The 19422-nt window shown below is 31.4% G+C and overlaps 2 protein-coding genes across 4 annotated transcripts in view; one reads left to right on the forward strand and one right to left on the reverse strand.

Moving 5' to 3' along the window:
* LOC109542490 (cadherin-87A) overlaps positions 1 to 5009 on the forward strand; it is a 100373-nt gene extending 95364 nt beyond the window's left edge. For both annotated transcript variants that reach the window (XM_048661241.1, XM_048661240.1), the window contains exon 28: positions 3328 to 5009. In XM_048661241.1, the coding sequence (XP_048517198.1) occupies positions 3328 to 3468 (141 nt within the window). In that variant the 3' untranslated portion in view covers positions 3469 to 5009. The remainder of the gene's footprint in view (positions 1 to 3327) is intronic.
* A 143-nt stretch (positions 5010 to 5152) lies between these two features.
* LOC109545932 (dynamin) lies at positions 5153 to 17390 on the reverse strand. 2 transcript variants are annotated; one of them, XM_048661243.1, is made up of 15 exons: positions 16884 to 17390; positions 12450 to 12523; positions 12241 to 12390; positions 10663 to 10866; positions 9967 to 10159; positions 9699 to 9908; positions 8197 to 8404; positions 7931 to 8068; positions 7625 to 7782; positions 7141 to 7432; positions 6957 to 7073; positions 6695 to 6898; positions 6364 to 6541; positions 6248 to 6307; positions 5153 to 5767 (listed from the first exon to the last, which is right to left on the reverse strand). In XM_048661243.1, exons 1-15 carry the CDS (start codon positions 17045 to 17047, stop codon positions 5703 to 5705), a joined length of 2415 nt encoding a protein of 804 aa, XP_048517200.1. In that variant the 5' UTR covers positions 17048 to 17390; the 3' UTR covers positions 5153 to 5702. The 2 variants fall into 2 exon arrangements, with proteins under 2 accessions (XP_048517200.1, XP_048517201.1); XM_048661244.1 differs by lacking the exon at positions 16884 to 17390 and adding an exon at positions 12625 to 16046.
* Positions 17391 to 19422: the final 2032 nt, after the last annotated feature.

Consider the following 19422-nt stretch of genomic DNA (forward strand, 5'->3'; position numbering starts at 1 on the left):
GGTACTTCCAACCTACCTTAGCCTATCTGAAACCGCTAAAAATACGTATTTAAACTTTGCTATTGCAATTTCGCCCTCTAGCGGCCATTTTGCAATCTTGAAAGTAATTTCCAGCCATTTCCCTGAGCCACTTTACTTACATATTTTTTTACTTGAAATCGATACGACTAATAGTTTGTGAGATGCGGCCGACCACCTCTCTTAGTGGCCCACCCTGTACATGGCAACGTAAGAGGCAAAGTAATGAATGCTAAGCTTACCGAAAACGCATAGTGCCACCTGGAAAGAAAGAAGAAAATCTGTTTAGTACGGAAGGAGATCTGTCCAAAGCCAAAATTATTTGAAATCCGCAATACAAAGAGAGATAAATGTAAATAATCCGTCACACTTTAGTTGCGTTTTAGAAAGTTAAACTTAGTTCAAGCTGCGAGATTTATATATTAGATATCATTATTACCACCTTTCTGCAACCTGGCGCCCCATTCTCCATTATCTACCCATTAATGCTCCAGTTCAAGTTCACTACACACAATGAAAATCCACAAGACCACAATGATTCTATTTTTCCCATTTAAGAACGCGATTCACACGACACAAAAGGTCTATCGGCCTGTTGATGACTGATAGACAATACACGGACAACAATATTCACACACCTTTTCGCAAAAAAACTATGTACATTATAAAAATGATTAGATTCTCTTGCTTGACAGTTCGATTTCAGCTTGTTTATTGTTGACATTTTCTAGAAAGTGCCTTTTCGCATGGCAATATTTCCAAAGACAAGTTTAGCGTTCCAACTTAGCAAATGTCAACACCTAAACGAAAAACTCTCCAAACGCCTAAAAATCGCCTTTCACTAATTTAATTTTAAATTTAGAGCCATTTATATTTGTCTGAATTTCGTTCAGCTGCAGTGATTAATGCGCAACACCAAAACTAAAATTAATAATCGAATTAACTTTTTTTTAATAAAAATATTGACTAAACAACAAAACCGCGAAGAAATCATTTAAAAACGAAACTGTCGCTCAACTTCCAAGCGATGATAGAAATCAACGCAATTTCAACTATTCAAAACATTTTCTTTAAAAGTTCTGATTTCAAGATTTTAAAAAAATTTACATTGGAGCTTAATTTTATTATCTTCTAGTTATGATCCTCGCTCTTTTTGTATTATATTTTTTTCAATCTCTTCTGGCTTATTGCTTCAGCTGATCTCATACCTTAATTAGTCAAAATGTGCCATTTAATGCTCTATCCAGTGCTCCACCTCGATCTGATGCAGAGAAATGGGCAAAAAAGAGACACAATGCGTTTTGGCCTAATCTTAAATATCGAATTCAAATTCCGCCTTGAAAATTTGAAAATTGCTTGTAAAGTAACCAAGAGGTAAATCGGAACCAAATTCACACTATAACTAAGCTGACGATTTGCCTGACGTTCGTTCTAAAGCCAGTGGTTTTGTCTAAAAATCGTATTTTGCAAAATTGAAATCGATTGAGAAACTTGAGTCATAAGAGTTTGAAGGTCGAATTTTCTGCATAACTGTTAATATCGGGTCGATTTGAAAATTTTAAAATTTATTGAAAAACTTACGATTTTCTATAAAAACTGCACATGAGAAATCTGAAAAATTAATGTTAGTCGAAAAAGTTGACATATCTGAAAACTTTAATGCCGAATAGACGATTTTCCAATAAACTATGCTCAGTCAAAAAATGTCCAATGCATTTAAGGCCGAGTACCCGAATTTATGGAAGAATATAATGTTTGCCTACAGAGGTTCCTTTTTTCAAACTGTGCTTTTGCTCCAAGTACCTTTCATTTTACATACATGATATATAAAGTAATATTTAATTGCAGCTAATATTTAGCTCAAAAGAGACTACCTTTCTTTCATCACTCAGTGGTCATCACTCTTAGCGTGGTGTTCAAATTATAATTAAAATATTTACATATTTACATACTGTCGATAGCAATTCATAAGAATTAAGGTCAACATCCGTATTTAATACTGTCTTGCATTTATTTTTCCATTACTGCCTCAGAATGATGCGGAACCCGTTATTTCGTCAATAAGAACACGCTGTTATTAGTGAACGGAAACACTTGAAAAAGTTACCTGTTTTACCCGAAGAACATTGCAGCTCTATAATTTCGAAAGCCGATATATAAAATTGGCCTCATAAAATCCTGCACATGCGAGTAGCATAAAAGGAAAATTACAACCCTGGTAGCCATCTACTTCTACATAATCGAATGCTGTCCGGATCCAAACAGCCAAAAAATCGCTAAATCCCCGATTTTTCACAAAAAACTCATTTAGTGGCTGTTAGTCTGCTTAAAATCTTGATCTGGACCTCTTACAGACTGACGGGCGCTGGATGGCAAAAAATTTGAAAAATGTCGGACGGATTCTGGCTACTGAAATTACCTAGGACACAATAATTTATTTAGAGTATATCTAAATAAGTGCAGCCTTATAGGGCGCTATCCGCTAAACGACTACAAAGCAATAAAGAAATTCTACCTACCTTTCGAATTTTGGTCTGGATTATGTGCTATTTTAACATTTCAATAGTCTATTTCAATCACTAGGTTGATATCTTGATTTTAATACTTTTTAAGCATATTGAATTTGTTTAATTTTAATTTAATAACAAGCTACTGCGGAAAACCTGACTGATTAATGTTGAAAATTTGAGTGAAAATCATTCAAATTTTGCAAACACTTGGTATCCCTCATGAGAAATAAGAATGTTTTAATTTAAAGTTTAATTCACAGAAGCAAAAGTAAAAAACCATACCGATTGAAATGGTCAAATCACTCGTTTTGTGAGAAGACAATAAAAATTTTTTTATTTTTTTATTGAAATAAAATTACTACATGTAACAATACAGTGCTTTTTTAATTACATATTTTATTGTAATTGAAGCCTGTCCTGACTCAACACAGCGTTACCCATGACTAGTTTTGTGTAAGCCTTCCATTTTGTTCGCAGAATTGTTTAAGTATTTGGTTGTTTATTCAAACTCATTGCGTGAAGCTTTTCAAACGCTTTCCGGAAATAATAGGAAAAAAAGTGCCGAAAACAGTTGCTTTCATTTTCTTTAATCGACTAAAAGGAGCGATCAACATCCAAACATGTTCAAGATTTTCGGAAGTAGGTTTCTTTAAAAAGTTCAAGTTTCATCTTTTATTTCAATACCTGATACCATCTTAAGATTTAGGAGGACATTTTCACATAATACCTGTTGAACAATCCATGTGTATTGCATTGAAAAGTTTGAAAATTTTTATATTTTTTTGCTATTTCTTCGTAGTACTATGAAGCCGCTATGGGGTTCCAAGGGTCGACTTTCCAAGTACCCGATCAGCTCAGTGACGCGGGCAGTGAATATGGATCAGTTCAGGGAGAACCAAAAAAAGGTGCTCAAACAGATTACATCACAGAGCTCATATAAATCATGTAAATTAGGATACATTCATTCGAAAACTGTGACTTCATCAAATAAAAATAATTGATTCTAAACATAAAATACTAGCGTGATTTAAGTATTAGACGTAAAAGTGAAATTCACGGTACGAATGCAGTTGGGACTTCCAGGAACAGAAGACTTCAGTTTAAGTTACGAAATAATAGGAAGTGTTTAGGAATTATTTATTGGTTGTTAATATTGTATAACTTTAAAATGATTAAAATCCCGGTGAGGAAATATTCGGTATAAGTTAATGACAATGTGGTGAAACAGTGTAGGCAATGGAAAAACTAAATGCCATATTTACGCAGAGGCAAATTTAAATAATTCATCTATTGCGATGTGTTTTTCATAATTTATACTAATTTATATTCTAATTATACCCTGAATTGCTAACATGATTCACTTCATATGCTTAACAGTTCCAATATATCGCTCTTATCGATAATGCATCCAGTATTAACAAAAACGAAAAAAGTATCCAATAAATCTGTATATAATTAACAATGCACCAAACAAACGGAAAGCAATTTTCATATACATTTTTTCCCTTTAACCCTTTGTAACCTAGGTACTTTAAAGAGCAAAGGAAGTTGAAACCTGTTGAAAGACTCTGCATGCATAAATGTGAATGTTCGGAGCAGAAATAAAATGTTTTTAAAATGACAATATATAGTGGTTGGATAAAGAGAATCTGCCAATTAGAAAATGTAAGTTTTGAAGGCAACTGTAAAGTAGGAGCTCTTGTAACTTGTTAGGAATTAGTACATTACACAAATCAATGTAAGCAAAGTACATATATTTGTATGAAACGATATTTTGTATAAAATTTAGTTTAGCCACGTTGTCTTCAAAGTGTTTACGCACGGGATGATTATCAAGTGTAAATATAATTAATTTAAATAGAAAATACCTGTACAAAAGTGTTGCTCTGATTTAATTAATTTTAAACATTAAATCACGATTTATAAAATATTGTAAAAAATTTATATAATCTAGACAAGATCTCTTAAATGTTGTAAAGTTAAAACCTGCGAGAACGCGAAAGCAACAAATATCAATCCATTAGAATGATAAAAACGATGTTTGACGAATTTTCTTGTTACACAATCTGAGTACCCGTGTTATTTTTAGATCAGAGTATTTTAAAATGAAGTTATTGAACTTTTCATTACGAGAACACTTCTGATTTAGATAGTATGATGTAAGATATTACGTGGAAAAGGGAAAGACACCTTAATATTAACCGAATTTTCCTTCAGATTAATAATGAAAAAAGACGTAACAAAAGGAATATTTATCCTAAATAATTGTGTGTAGTAAGAATCGAACGTATTTTTTTCACAAGAAGTCATCGGCCTTGCATTTTCAACAAACATTTTTTTGCCATGTAAATTATTTTATTTATAGATACGTAAATAAGGTAGTGTCTAAGAATCTCAGAGTGTTGAATTAGGATTTTTTAAGTAATTTTGTTCTCACCTAAAGTTTTATATACTTGAATAAATGTAATTTATTTATGAAAAGTTATTCAAATGTACAACGTTGTTTGGAAAGTTGAAAAAAGAGTTCAAGCTATTTTATCCATTTTAATGCCATCGTAAAATGTTTATCGGTACGGGGGAAGAAAGGTTCATAAAGGGCAAAAATGTACAAAATAAAATTAATCTTTTAAATATTTATAATAACTATATTTAATTAGATAATACGCAATGACATTGTTTACAACAAATAATGTACCCATCCAGAGTGAAGAAAAACAAGTAAACAAGTGGATGAGTTCTAGATGAAATTGATCAGGAAAAGTTGGTATGCGTTTATCTGCAATAAGTTTTTAATACATTCGTTCGCTTACTAACAAAAATTAAAATTGTTTAACAACATTTTTGTTGAAAGCCTTGAGTGTTTGAACAAATCGACAAGTAAGTATAATTCAAATTAATAAATTGAAAACACAAATAATTATCTATATCTATATAATCATTCAAAGTAGAAAGAAAAAAAATGAAAAAATAACAAGTGATTATAAAACAACAATTAGGCATTCTGTGGACACGAAAACATGCAACTAAAGCAATAAGTAACGAGAAAAACAAATTTAAAAAGTGTTGGACGCATTTCTTAAACACAGATGTTTTTTGAATGGAGAATAAATCTATTGACGACATAAAGAAACAATACCAAAAGCAATGTACTCACTGAAAAATGTTTAAAATTCGTTATGGTACCGAGAAAACGTAAAATTCTGGTACCAAGTTAGCCATACTATCAAATTTTTTAATTCCTAAAATACAAGAAAAATGTGTATGAAGTAAGAAAATTAAATAGAATCTATATTTTAAATATTTCTAGCTAAAGGATTAGTAGAATTGACTTGTGATCTTGAACGAAGACTAGAAGACGATGAAATTATTATTTTCTGGAATTGCAACCTTTTAAAACAATACTGTTTTTTTTTAAGAAACTCAACATGATTTTTATACGTCGCCAGAATAATGAAGTATAATAATAAGTTATAATATGTATAGTAATACAAGAAAACTGAAAATTATTAGTACTTAAGTTTCAACTTGTCGAAAATTGAAACTCGAGTTGAAACTATCGTTGGGTCGTATAGAAAAAATACAGAAAATTCTTAACTAAATAATGGTAATAAAACGACTAGAATTGAACAGCAAAAATGTCAACAATTTACGATTTATTTTATTAAGTGAGTATTATTTATTTAAGTTGAACACTTAATATTACAAACATTAATCGGTACCTGGGGGTGGAGGTGGTGCTGGTCGAGTGACTGTTTGAATTGGTGTTGATAATCTATAAACTAATTAAGAAAAAAATATGCAATAAAAAATAAACGCAATTTAAAAAATCGCTTACTTTTTTTAGCAGCAATGGGAGGTTTGGGAGGATGATACGTTTCGTTTCTGGTCATTTGGCTGGAAAATGAAACCGAACACTCCCCAATTATGCTTAGGGCTTCTTTGCAAGCTTGGTACATTTGCATGTTTTCTTCACGTTTCCTAACTTCTTCAGGAGATTCTTCCATTAGACCCTCCTAAAAAAATGAGATTGATGATTATTAAGAAAACACTGTTAAGTAAGGCAATTGTATTGCATTGTATTGCTGTATGATAATTCTTAGTCAAAATGGGATTATTTTTCAAAAAGCGAAAAATTCGGTAGAAATGTTAAATATTCTGCAACTCACCTGATTTTCTGTTGAGTAGACATGCAGCAGCAACTCCTCGCTTATGAATTTTTTGGTGGTATTCAAAATCATGTGCGTTATAACTTTGGGAATTAAATCTTTAGTGGATTTATTTATAATCCCCATGTAACTGTCCACTAAGTTCCTGATGACTTCCACCTGTCGCTTAAGTTGGGGGTCAACTTCCTCTTTAACTTCAATATCCTAAATTATTGATGTCGAAAAATAAAATAGGAAAAGTTTCTTTGTTAAATAAATTTACTTCATTATTATTTGCTTCCTTCTGCCGTTCTGGATACACGCCTGCCCTCAGGAAAGATGCTTTCCATGTAACTTCTTCATCCAGTGAGCTACAGCTTAGCTCCAATTGTTTATTATCCTACATTAAATTAGAATATTTTTATTATAGATGAAAGGTAAATTGTTTTAAACATTTAGGATTTTACCTTGTAAATATTTCTTCCATTTTGATAAAACAGCCCAAACGTGTGTCTTCGTGAGATAAATTTCGATTCCAAGTCTTTCACTTTAATGCCATTCAAAGGCAAAATATACTGGATCTCTTTTTCGGTGTCGTCTTTAAACCACGCAAGACTATCTGATGTTAAGACAAACCAATAGTCTTTAGCTCCTCGAATCATACTTTGGTTGTGAATGCACATGTAACCCTTTCGAATCACTTGGTTTCCTGGTGCATTGCTGGTGCCGCTTATATTTTTTTCCGCTTGGTTTTCAGCACTGAAATTATAAATGAGCTTGTCAATTGATATTTTCGTTAATCCATTTTTTCATTCTTGTTATCTTCATTAGATCAGTTTTAAAAAATTCATTCTCGTATCAAAATAAAGCACCGCTATGTTTTGCATAAAACAAATTATGATTTTCATATCACCGTTTTATTAATTATTAATTAAATTACTGAGTACCTACTTGGCAAAACCAATAAAATCTTCATGATTGGTATTCATGTAGCTTAATTGAAAGTCAATGTACAGCGAAATTTGCTCTTTGCATTGCACTTCCGATTTGCTGAGCTGCGAGGAAATGATCCGTTCAATTGTATCGCGCAGCACCGGGTATCGAGCCATCTGAATTAAAATACATCTGAATCTAAATTAAAATAATTATTACTGGGTATCGGGATGGTATTATTTGGACCTTTCGCTGATTGTCGCGCGGATGCGTTAGAAATGAATGGAAAATGATCTTCGGTTCGTTAATTAAAGCTGTGTTTACCCTTTCAGTGCAGAAATGTATAATTTTTAAAAGTTCGGCGACGACAAGATCTGTACATTTCAGGCAAGGATCCTTAAGTCTGGCGATTTGCTTTTTCACTATAGCGTCAAAGGCCAGGTCTGGGGTAAAAAGGCCAATCTAAAAAATAACGATTTTTATTTGCAGTTCACATTTGAACAACATTAGTACTTAATACAAGTAAAGAAATGAATCGCATTCAAGCATAAATATCTTCATAGACAAGGGTCGGAAGCAAACTTGCTTACCCTAATGCCGTGAATATTGCAAATGGCTATTCCAATCTCTTTTCTCAGTTCATTTTCATCAAATTCCATTTTTACAATATCAAAAGGAAACCGTTCATGGAATAGCGAATTAATTTTGGCTCCGCCACATAGTTCGCTGGTATTGATCTCGCTGGACCTTGAACCTTCAAGGGCTTTTTCAAATTCTAACGAAAAGTTCTGGATCATCCTAAAATGCACATCCTAACTGTACAACTTAGGCATATAAGTTGGATAAACCAAATTCTCAAAAGCAACTACCTAACGACAGTTTTAACATTTTCCGGATTGTCTGCCATCCTGACTGATACGAAATGACAATTTTAAAGCGATCGGCATGGGTGATTATACTTTTGAAAAAAATTGAACAAGGCGCTTCTAAGGAAATTTTGGAAAAAGGGAACAAAAGACAACTTGAACAATTTTTTCAGCGACAAGGTTGTATATCGCACCAGAAGTATGAAAATACGGGAAAGAAATCCGAAAGCTTGGCCAATTTCTCTGGAGGGAATGTGAATTAAAAAATACGATAATCTATTGAGATTTGGCCTAAATAAATCTTGCAAGAGGAAAATAATTTGAGAAAAATTACACAAAAAGAATTAAAAAAAATGACCGGTCATAAAAAATGGATGATCTCTCGAATGGCTCAAGATACATAGACGAATAAAAAAAAGACATTTCGCATAACGCACAAGGCGATAACACAATATACTTTTTTCTGTCTGAGCTACCCGATATTGGCGGCAGACGGATTAGAATTTTGATCAAGAAAACATAATTGTATTTAAACACGCTGTACAAAATTTTTATTAAATTTTTTTGCTGATCTTATAGCTTAACTTTTGTCCAAGAATGGAGCTATGATTCCGCTATAAAGTGATTCAAATCGGATTACCAATTGAGAAAATACCCACAGTCAAAAGTTAAGAAATATTTAGATATGCGTTAAATTTGCGGCGCAGTGTATAAACACTCTAATCAAAAGTATATTTTTGAAGCAAAAATTGCAAGAGAAATTTCTTCTAGCTGAGAAAAACTTTTTTTTTAATTGAGAAAGTTTTTTAAGTTACTGTTGAAATGGCATTCCATTTTTTTAGAGTGGAAATCGAGAATAAAAATTGATCAGATATGCCATAATATTAATAAAATGTTCCGGGTTGATAATCATATTATATTAAAGAAATAAACTACAATATTTCCTAACCCATATGCAATCTGCGATTATTCAAACGAAGGCTGAACAGTAAAAATGGTTAAAAAAACCCTTGAAAATATGACCAATTTAATGTCTCCACAGAACAGACTTTCACCAAAATTGAGTAGAGTAGAAATTATTCAAAACCTTGTTACTGGCAACACTTTTATTTCCCTCAGATTTTCATTTCATAGATTTAACCTTGTCAATTTAATGCATCTCTTGGCCAACACCAGAAGAATCCTTGAAAATGATTATAAACTGTCACAATTTCAGTAACACTTACTGTAGCAGAGCTTTAGTTTTCATTGTTTTATCATCCAGCTTAAAATGTTTCATATCGCCTAAATTCTTCTCCAGTGCATACAGTTGTTTTTGCAATTTATCTCTAAGGCTCGGCAGAGTATTGTGAATATGATTGGTTAATTGAGCGTTTAAAGTCTTCTGCAGATATGTGGTTCCCATTTTATCAGCCATGTGTTTATAGGATGGATGTCTGCAAAAGATGAATGATAGAGTTTACTTTTCTTAGTTTTTTTAGTGGTTTAACTCACTGTAGAAAATAATCGCGTTCGGCCTTGATTTGTAACTTAATATCTTTCCCACCATCCAGGTCTTTTTGAGATCTGTTAATCACACCCACATACCCTCTTCGTAAAGGAACTAATTTGTTTTCCAAAACGTCTTTGGCATCAGTACCTTGATCCATGAGATCTAACTTTGTTAAAACTCCAATTGTACGAAAACCTACAAGAATCAATAAAAAGAACAAGTATAAAAACCATTCCAAAAAAGATGGAAGTAACGTCGATTAACAAAGTTATACTAACAAATACGATTAAGAAGACGTGAACGGTTTGACATTAATACAAGAAGCTTTTTGTAAACATGAAAATATTTTTATAACTAATAATTTACGGACTATTATCTTTGTTATACTGATTCCAATAACGAGGATATGAACAAGTTCTAACATTTACAGCGCTTGCTTCCTAAGGTACTTTCATTTAAAAAATAGATAATTGCTCAAGCTTTATTTTATGTGATCAAAATGATAGTGTTCTAAAAATGATTAAATAATAACTAAAAAAATCAGTTTGAATAAAATGAATTATTTCTAACTTATAGCTGATGCATACATTGACCATGGATAACAGTTACTTGTAAATTGTTTTATTAAGTCAACAAATACATATAATCAAGTTTTTTTTTAAGTTTGAAATACATTTCAAGCTGCAACATTTTTATACCTTTTGGATCAACTTCTTTGGCAATCTGAAGAGCATCCGAATTAGCCAAGTCCGTGTTAGCAGGAGTCACAGCCAAAATAAGACAAGAATCTCTCTTTATGTACTCTAAAATCATGTTTCGGATCTGCACCTCAATATCAGGTGGTTGGTCTCCTATAGCAATCTTTGTCATACCCGGAAGGTCAATGAGCGTCAAATTTAATACTAAAATAAAAGAAAACAAATAGTTTGAATAAAAGTTAAAAATTTAATTTAAGGTGTCATGCGATACAAAAAAAAATCGATTAGGAAATAAAAATCTGTATTTGTTTCTTATAGAAACACGTAACTTCTATGGTATTTATCAGGCAATTATATCACTAAAAACGGTTATAAAAGTAACTAATAATGACCACGGACGTCGTTATCTCAAATTGCAAACAGTTGTGAATACGACGAAATGTGCCAACATTTACTTTCAAACCGTTTTCAATAGACTTATTGTTGATGAAAATTAAGTTTGCAAACAAGTAAATTAGCAAATGCGTGCAATATTATTTCTTTGCATTTTATTTTTATACGCATTTCCTGTTGTATTTCTTCGCTGTTGATTGTGTTAAACAAAAATATCTAATTTGATTTATTTACTAGTTTCTAGTTCAATTCTATTAAATGTGAGTGGCCATTATTTCCCAAATCAACACTACATTAATGGTTACTACCGTTATTTTGCAATAACATTTTCACTTCTTGCTTACACAGGAAACGTGTAATGAGCTTGAAATAATAAGCAAAATGTTTCCTATTTACCTTACGCAGTGCGATTAGGAGATTAAGCTCAAAGAAGCCGAAATTATTACTGACAAATAGCAAAAATTCCGTTAATTTGTATTATTATTGGTTTATGTTATATTGACGTCAAATTTGTTAATGTTTAAACAAAAAAGGTCTCACACTTTTTCTCAGGGTTTTCCACGCGTATGAATGAAATCCAATTATTTATGTGCACTGTGGATCTTTTAAAGGCAAATGTGTTGACTGATCTCTGACTGGTAAAGCGGTAAAAACATTACGCAATTAAATCGATTCTAGTGTGAAAATTGTAGGTACATTAGCGACGTATTGGTTTTAAAATTGATTGAAGCTTATTGACCCAAAAAATTGTAAGTCTATACTATATCAGGTAATTAAACTAACGCCTCGTTCGAGTTAGAATTGCCTACCTATTCGATCGAAAAGAATTAACACGAAAGGTACCTACACTTACCTATATTACTTAAATTAATTTTTTTACTTCATCTGAACAAGTTTTTTTTATTAATTTTAGCGCAGTTTTTCTTTGAAATTTTGTGGTGTATTTATTACATTTTATGACATTGCAAACAGAAATTTTTTCTAAAATTAATTATATTTTCAAGGGCAAGACATGAAAACGTACAAGGTAAATAACATTGAATCATCAATTTCCTGCTCGGAGACTGTGGAGAGGGCATATTCGCAAACAACTCAATTTTGTGATTGATTTTTTGTTATTATTATTGCTAATAAATTGCTAAAAGTACCTATCTAAATACATTCAAAGCATCAATTCATACATACCATTGGGAGAAGATACTCTCAAATTAATAGGAAGATTTGAAATTCCTTTGTTTTTGCCCGTAACGCGGTCGGTGTCCGCTTCAATTTCTCTTCTAACTTCATTAAAGTCCATATATTTTTTACCTGGCTTATGGAGAAATTCTGCATATTCTGTATAAAAATATAATGTTTAATTATTGTTTTAAAGTGAATGTATTTAAATAGCTTACCATATTGTGAGTAAACTAACTGTAAAATGAGGGGCCTTCTGGTTACTATTCCTGATCCTCTGGGTAAAAAATCTCTAAAAAATCAAACGTAATGTAGCGTAAAAGTAGATATTTATTTTTTGTTGGAAAGATTCATTGCAGTGTTTTCTAGACTATAAATAAAACTAAAACTTACTTTGTAGTCACCAATCTATAAGATGATAGTGAAAATATTAATAATAATCGCTTTCACCAACGTAAAAATATCAAAGATAAATGATGATAAATTTCCACATAATTTTGATAACATTATAAGCCAGCCCCAAATAACCACGTAAGTAATGAACAAGATAGGACATAATTAATCATAAAAGTATATAGTTCACACCTTTCTTGACACTTTAATATGATAACCATAACTCATATAATACAGTCAGTTTTATATAGTACAATTTTATTACAAATTTAATGGCCTATTAAAAATTGACAAATTATGTAAGTACCTAAAGATAAAAAGAGGAGTCGATATTTTGACTATTATTATTCAGCGAATACTATCTGGTTAAATTAATAGGTACTGTGCCAGTAAGAGAAACTTATTTTGATACTATATTATTCTTGTTTAAGAGATTATTACTTGTTTAAAGAAACTAACACTAAACAAAATTTAAAACTTGAAAATAAGTGACAAAATCTTTAGAATTACTTGCCACATATTTTTAACTTGTACAGGTAGGAAAACGAGGAATGCATAAATGGAATAAAGGAAATCATAAATGTATTTGAAAAACAGCCCACATGTAACGCAAACGCAAAAGATCAAAAGAAAGGTTGTCTGTATTTAACATTCATGTATGTATTTATATCGACATTTATTTTTTGTTTCTGTAAATAATACGCGCAGAAAGCGATCTCCTAAGTTCCAGCAAGTACATATTTTTGATAGAAAACATTTACTTGCCATGTTAATAAAAACTATCTGACCCTTCTGCTAATGATAATCAAATTTATTTAAAAAAATATGTTTTATGTAATCTCGAGAATGCTAAGATTAATTTTAAAGAAATGTGCTGTAAACTTGGTCCTACGTAAGGATGATATTTTTTTAATTTTTACACATAAAATGTTTTTCTGTTCCCTTGTTATTTAACTACTTCAGACAATAACTATAAATGTGTCATATTTTTTATTGACACTTAATTCATATTAATAACAGTGCTTAATATGCGAAATATAATAAATATTTTAGCATAAACCAAGATATCCATAATTTAACTGGATAATTTTGACCATCAATAGAAAGGGATCCAGATATTTTCTATTAGCGACACTGAATTCAGATCGTCTTCTTTTGAGCCAAAATTGTCGTAGTATCAATTTGATAATGTGCTTATTGCACATACTGTAGATGATTTTATTTTTATACAATTTTACTAATTTTCATTTTTAAACGGTGATGTCCTTATCATTAAATTTACAATTTAGGTGCCTTTGAATTAATCTCTAGCATAATAAGTTATATGTAGTTGCATTTGGCATTGGCTAATATTTTAAAATAAAATATTTTTAAATTTTCATTGTTCTTGTGACAATAAAAAGGCGATTACACGTTATGTTCTGATTAAAATTTTAATTTCCAGTTTAATTTTCAGTTTAATTTTCGTACATAATAACTACTTGATATGCTGGATATGTTTTACGGCGTTGTGATTTTCAAAAGAGATAAAAATGTATTTTCGAGTTCGTCTTAAACAATTTTCAGCAGTGGAAGAGCTGTGGTAATAAACAAAAAACTTAAAATTATTGTATATTATTGGCAGCATTATTTTAATTTATATCATAATTCTACTATTTAATTTTGTTTATCAATTAGTTTCGTCTTTTAGACGTATAATTTACTATTTATTACACGCACAGGAAACCAACCAAATAAATAATGCGTTTCTACCAACAAACCTTCCTACTTCAAATGGAATAAAATAAATGATATGCTCAGATTTTTCACTCTGTTAAACAACATGAATAGTTAGTTGCTCTCTATCTATGATAATGTTTGCTCTTGACCGCAAATCAGGATAGGTTCCACTTATTTTTTAAGAAAAGAAACAAATAGTTTTTCTTGTTATATGAAGCAGAGCGTAATTTATTCACAAATATACAAAATTGAAACAATTGTTTATTTTATACATTATTTGGTTTTTGATTTCAGATAGTTTTCTGTCGAATTTTTCTAGAAATGTTTACTTTAAAACTGTTTTACTTTCTTATTGACTAGACCAGTAATTTGAAAAATTTCAAAATACCTAGAAAGAATTTTGTTGAATATCAAAACGCAAACTTTTTCCAATGAGTAATAAATACGCATATTTTTAAAGGAATTTGATAACTGATAACAATAGAACATAGAATCTGTGTCGACTGTTTGATACATGATTTAGGCTGTTCAAAGCTTCAAAATTCGGTAATTAAATATCTTAATAATAAAGGGTTTTGGAAAAAAATGTATGAAATTATAGGTACCTACCTAAGTAAAATTTTAATCGAAATTTTAACAAGAATTACGTATCACTGTACTTATTATATTACAAATTTTTTGATTGAAAAAAATTGGCAACCTTTTGAAAAATACTGATTTAGCAAATGAATAAAGCCTCAACTTAATTAGTTCTTGAGTAAACCATACTAGGGAATTTGAATATTTTTAAAGCATTTTTAACTCTAATTCTGATCTCGTTGGGTGCTTCGCAGTGGCGGCGCCAGCTTCATCTTCCGCTTGGGCGAAAGCCGGCGAAACATTTTTCAAGATTTTATTGTAAGAGTTGGATACAATATATCTGTGTTACAAAATATTTTATTTGGCTCTTTGGCCGAATATAACGTAAAATATTTTTTAGTTATTTTTATTTAACATACAAGCCTTGCAAAGATTCATTTTTAGTAAGCACTTGTACTTTTAGTAAGCACGACATGTTTTTGTCAAACAAGGAGCTAACACAGTTTGACAATACCTTGAGTGTCCCAATATTAATTTACAATACAAATATTACACGAGACTTTATCTACTTCCGTAGAATAACGGAAAAAATGTTACAAAAATATATTTCACAACTGTGAAATTTTTTTAAACGTTATTATGTTTGAAACATATGCTCTGAATGATATTCGCTACAACACTAGCATTGTAATTAAACCTATTATAAACAAATCTATTTTTTGAATTAAATAATTTCCTTTAGAAACGAAAGTAGATTTAAAATATTTGAATTAACGAATGCCATTATAGACATTGAGTAAATCTTTAATAAGGTAGTGAAATAATTCAATACTGAAATAATTATTCAAGCAAAACATTAGAAGAGGCATTCTGCTATTATTATGTTTAGCAGCAAACGAATCTATAATTAACTCTAAATCTATTTTTTGCAATTTTTTTTCCAACAAAATGCCCAAGTCAGTAAGCCTATCCTGACTCAAAGTTGCTCTTAAATAATTTTTAATTCTCTTTAAAGTGCTGAAAGTTCTTTCACAACTTGCACAAGAAGATGGCACCGTCATTGCAATATTACATAGTTTATTCATTTCAGGGAGGAAAACTAAAATATTGCAAAAAATTGTGAGCTCTGTTGAAGTGTTTATTTTTAGTTATTTGAGACTACATACCTCTTAGTGGTATTTGGCAATGACTTTGTCTCGTTTTCAATTGAAACTATATCACATTGGTAATGGCTGGCTAAAGAGGCAGTAACAAAATTTAAACTGCTGGTTCCACCTTGTTTGAAGACAAATCTACAGGGTAAAACGGAATCCAGCATCTTTGAGAATGCTGTACTCAATCCAAGGGTACGTGATACAGTAATTGGACTAAACTACGAAGATCACAACCATACCGTTTTTTAGGAAAACTTGCTAAGACCGGCTGACAAATCAATGACTTCTTTTTCCTGTATATGAAACTTTTTGTATCTTGTCCTAGTAGCAAACAAGTACCCATATTTAGATTAGAAAATAATTTATTAATATTAGGTACTTAAAAATGTACTTTTCAATTCCCGAACAACTCGGAATGTTTTCACATTCACTATCATTCTTGTCGAATTTGAGCGGATTTTTTTAATTCGCAATTATTTATAACGCTATTGAAAGTGGTTGGGCGAGACAAATTTTGGTTGGGCGCTCGCCCAACCTCGTCCAACCCCTAGCGCCTCCACTGGTGCTTCACATGTGCAGATCCAACGAACAGGTACACCGTTAATTCCGATAAGTAGATAAAGGTTATTTTTGTAAATATACCGACAGATGATAACATTTTAAACGAACAATGAGCTTTGCTCCATTTAGATGACCTTAATGGCTAACGAGTTTAGTGAGTAGAACTGCGACAATTCGCGTGAAGTAGAGCCAGATCAGGTAACTACAATGAGATGGTAAATTTATTCGCTACGCTTACATACTCACCTTCCGACAAAATTTTCTAAAACTGAACTTTTGCCCGCACTTTGCCCACCTACTACAGCGATTTGAGGCAAATCAACAGTTAATTGAACACCTAGACGAGTGAATGCGTCTTGCAATTTATTCACCACATTGATAAGTTGTTCCATTCCCGAAATGCCGGACATTTTTCCACGAATGTTTAGCACATAATAACTGAAAACATAAGTGCAAGATCGAACCGTTGGAGGAATAAAACTTGTTTACTCCTTACCTAAAGCGGTGTTTATGGTGACTCACTCGAACGCTTTTAATTGTTGGTAATAAGAAACCCGTTCACTGGCCGCATCACCAACACTCAAAACACTAACTGAAACTTGGAAGCTTCATGCTCAAGCCCTTTGTCGTTATCTTGAAATTATCTGGTTTTTGGTTTTATATGTCGATAAGGATAACAATGGGAGTAATGTCATCGTTCTTTCTCCTCGTCTATACTCGTACAATTAAGTTTGATATTTAAGTCCTTGATGTATGTATTCAATTGCTGTTACGTAGAAATTTGTTGTAATTCTCCTCCGGCGCATAAGCTGTTTAGCAATACTGCGCTACTTTGGTTGCATATAGTTTAATAAAAAAACAGAAATTGATGAAAATGAGTTTCAAACGGAATTAACTTGTTCAGGTGGTCGTTTTAGATAAAAAAAAAGACATCATGTAATATAAATACATTAATATTATATTACCGATATCCCCAATTTTGTTGTTTTTGGGCTAACTGTGCTATTAGTGCTGTATTTGAATAATAAAACTTGTTTTCTGCATTGATAGCTTTAAACCCAGCAAAACTACGTCTCGTATCTCGACCTGCAATTACGACTGCTATATACTAAATTGCGCTTTGAGGATCATTAATTTTACGTTATCATAATAGTACGAAGTAGGCCTGGGTAACTCAGTGAATTTTTTGGAGTTGGCGCAGTGCTGCGCAACTGGTTTTGTGCGCCAACCCAACGCACTGGCGCAGTAACTCATTTCCGTTGCTTGCAAAAAACTGACTTTTTTGTTAAGTTTTTCATCGATTTATTTTAAGGGCCATTTATTAACAATATTTTTAGTTTTGAAAAAATTTCAGAATTTTACAGTTCTAGCAAAGTTACTGTTTCTTCTAATCGCTTATTTTTTTATTGTTTCACATAAAAATACTGACAATCTAAGGATATTTTCCGCGAAAAATTTTAAAATAAATTTTCTTACAACACACGCTTCCGTCGTTTCGTAAAAAGTATTGAAATCCTTTTCCAGCTTCAAATGTAGGACAAAAATCAAATATTTTTATCATACATATATTTTATTAAAAAGCGAACAGAATATAACCGAAAGTTTATAAAAACTCATCACCCCCATCTCTCTGAAGACTTTAGAGTTGGTTTAAAAACTGTGGATTTTTAGTTTTGATCGATTTTTTTGCTTTACTTTAAAGACACTCTATTTTATAGAATTTCACTTAAAACTATAGACAGTCTGGAAGTATTTTACGCGAAAAATTACAAGATAAATTTAGAGCTGAAGGAATTTATCAAAAACCTTTTGCAGTCGAGAGTCGAATTCGGGACAAAAACGAAAATAAGTTTTCCCATTTCATTCGGAAAATTATTAAGGTTTTCTGAAAAACCGATCACAAAACTAAAAATTTTTTATCGAAAGCGCAAAAAATCCATAATTTTCTGATGCTTTTCTTCTTTTCCCACAACCATGGGGTCTTTTCAGCCAAAAACGACACAATTAATTTTGTTAGAAAACTGGCCTCATGCATCGCTTTGCAGCACATTTTAGAAAGCCCTTTTGAGCTTCGAATTTGGCACAAAAACCAAATAATTGTATTTACTTTTTCCCAAACTAATTAAGATTATCTTGAAAAAACGACCAGAGTAAAAGTTTACAAAAAATTATTTGGAAAATTCGCTACGCTCATCGCTCTGAAGAATTTTAAAGTTTATTTGAAATTTCAGCTCTTTCCAGTTTTAGCAAAGTTTTTCTTGCTCAACACTCAAACACTGACAATATTCAGGTATTTACTGTGAAAAATTATCAAATACATTCTATTGGAACACTCCCCTCCTTAACCGCTATGTGAAGCTTTTTTTAAAACTTTTGTAGCTTCAAATTTTGGACAAAACCCTAATAACTTTTTCTGGGTTTTTTCTAAAAATATTTTTCCGAACAGAACAAGCGAAACTTTTTAATCAATTAATTCGAAAATTTGCCAACTGGGTCGCCCAATTCTTTCTAAACTGCGGCAAACTGAGGGTTTTTGAATCAAAAACTGGGCGTATTTATAGTCTTCGTTTCCTTCATTTGGTGTCTTTTTTGAACACCCATTTTACCTTTGAATTTGGAACAAAATCCAAACAAAGTTCTCTTGTTCTTTCTCGAAAATATTAGTTTTTCAAAAAAACGATCAGAGAAAGCAAAGGAATATAATCAACTATTTGAAATTTACATTTAGGAATGTTTTCCGGGCTTTGAAGCCGTGGTCTATCGGAATTTCTTCCTGACGTTTCGT

Source organism: Dendroctonus ponderosae, unplaced genomic scaffold, assembly GCF_020466585.1.
Source record: "Dendroctonus ponderosae isolate FM_Combo_2020 unplaced genomic scaffold, Dpon_F_20191213v2 Dpon_F_20191213_1, whole genome shotgun sequence".
NCBI lineage: Eukaryota > Metazoa > Arthropoda > Insecta > Coleoptera > Curculionidae > Dendroctonus > Dendroctonus ponderosae.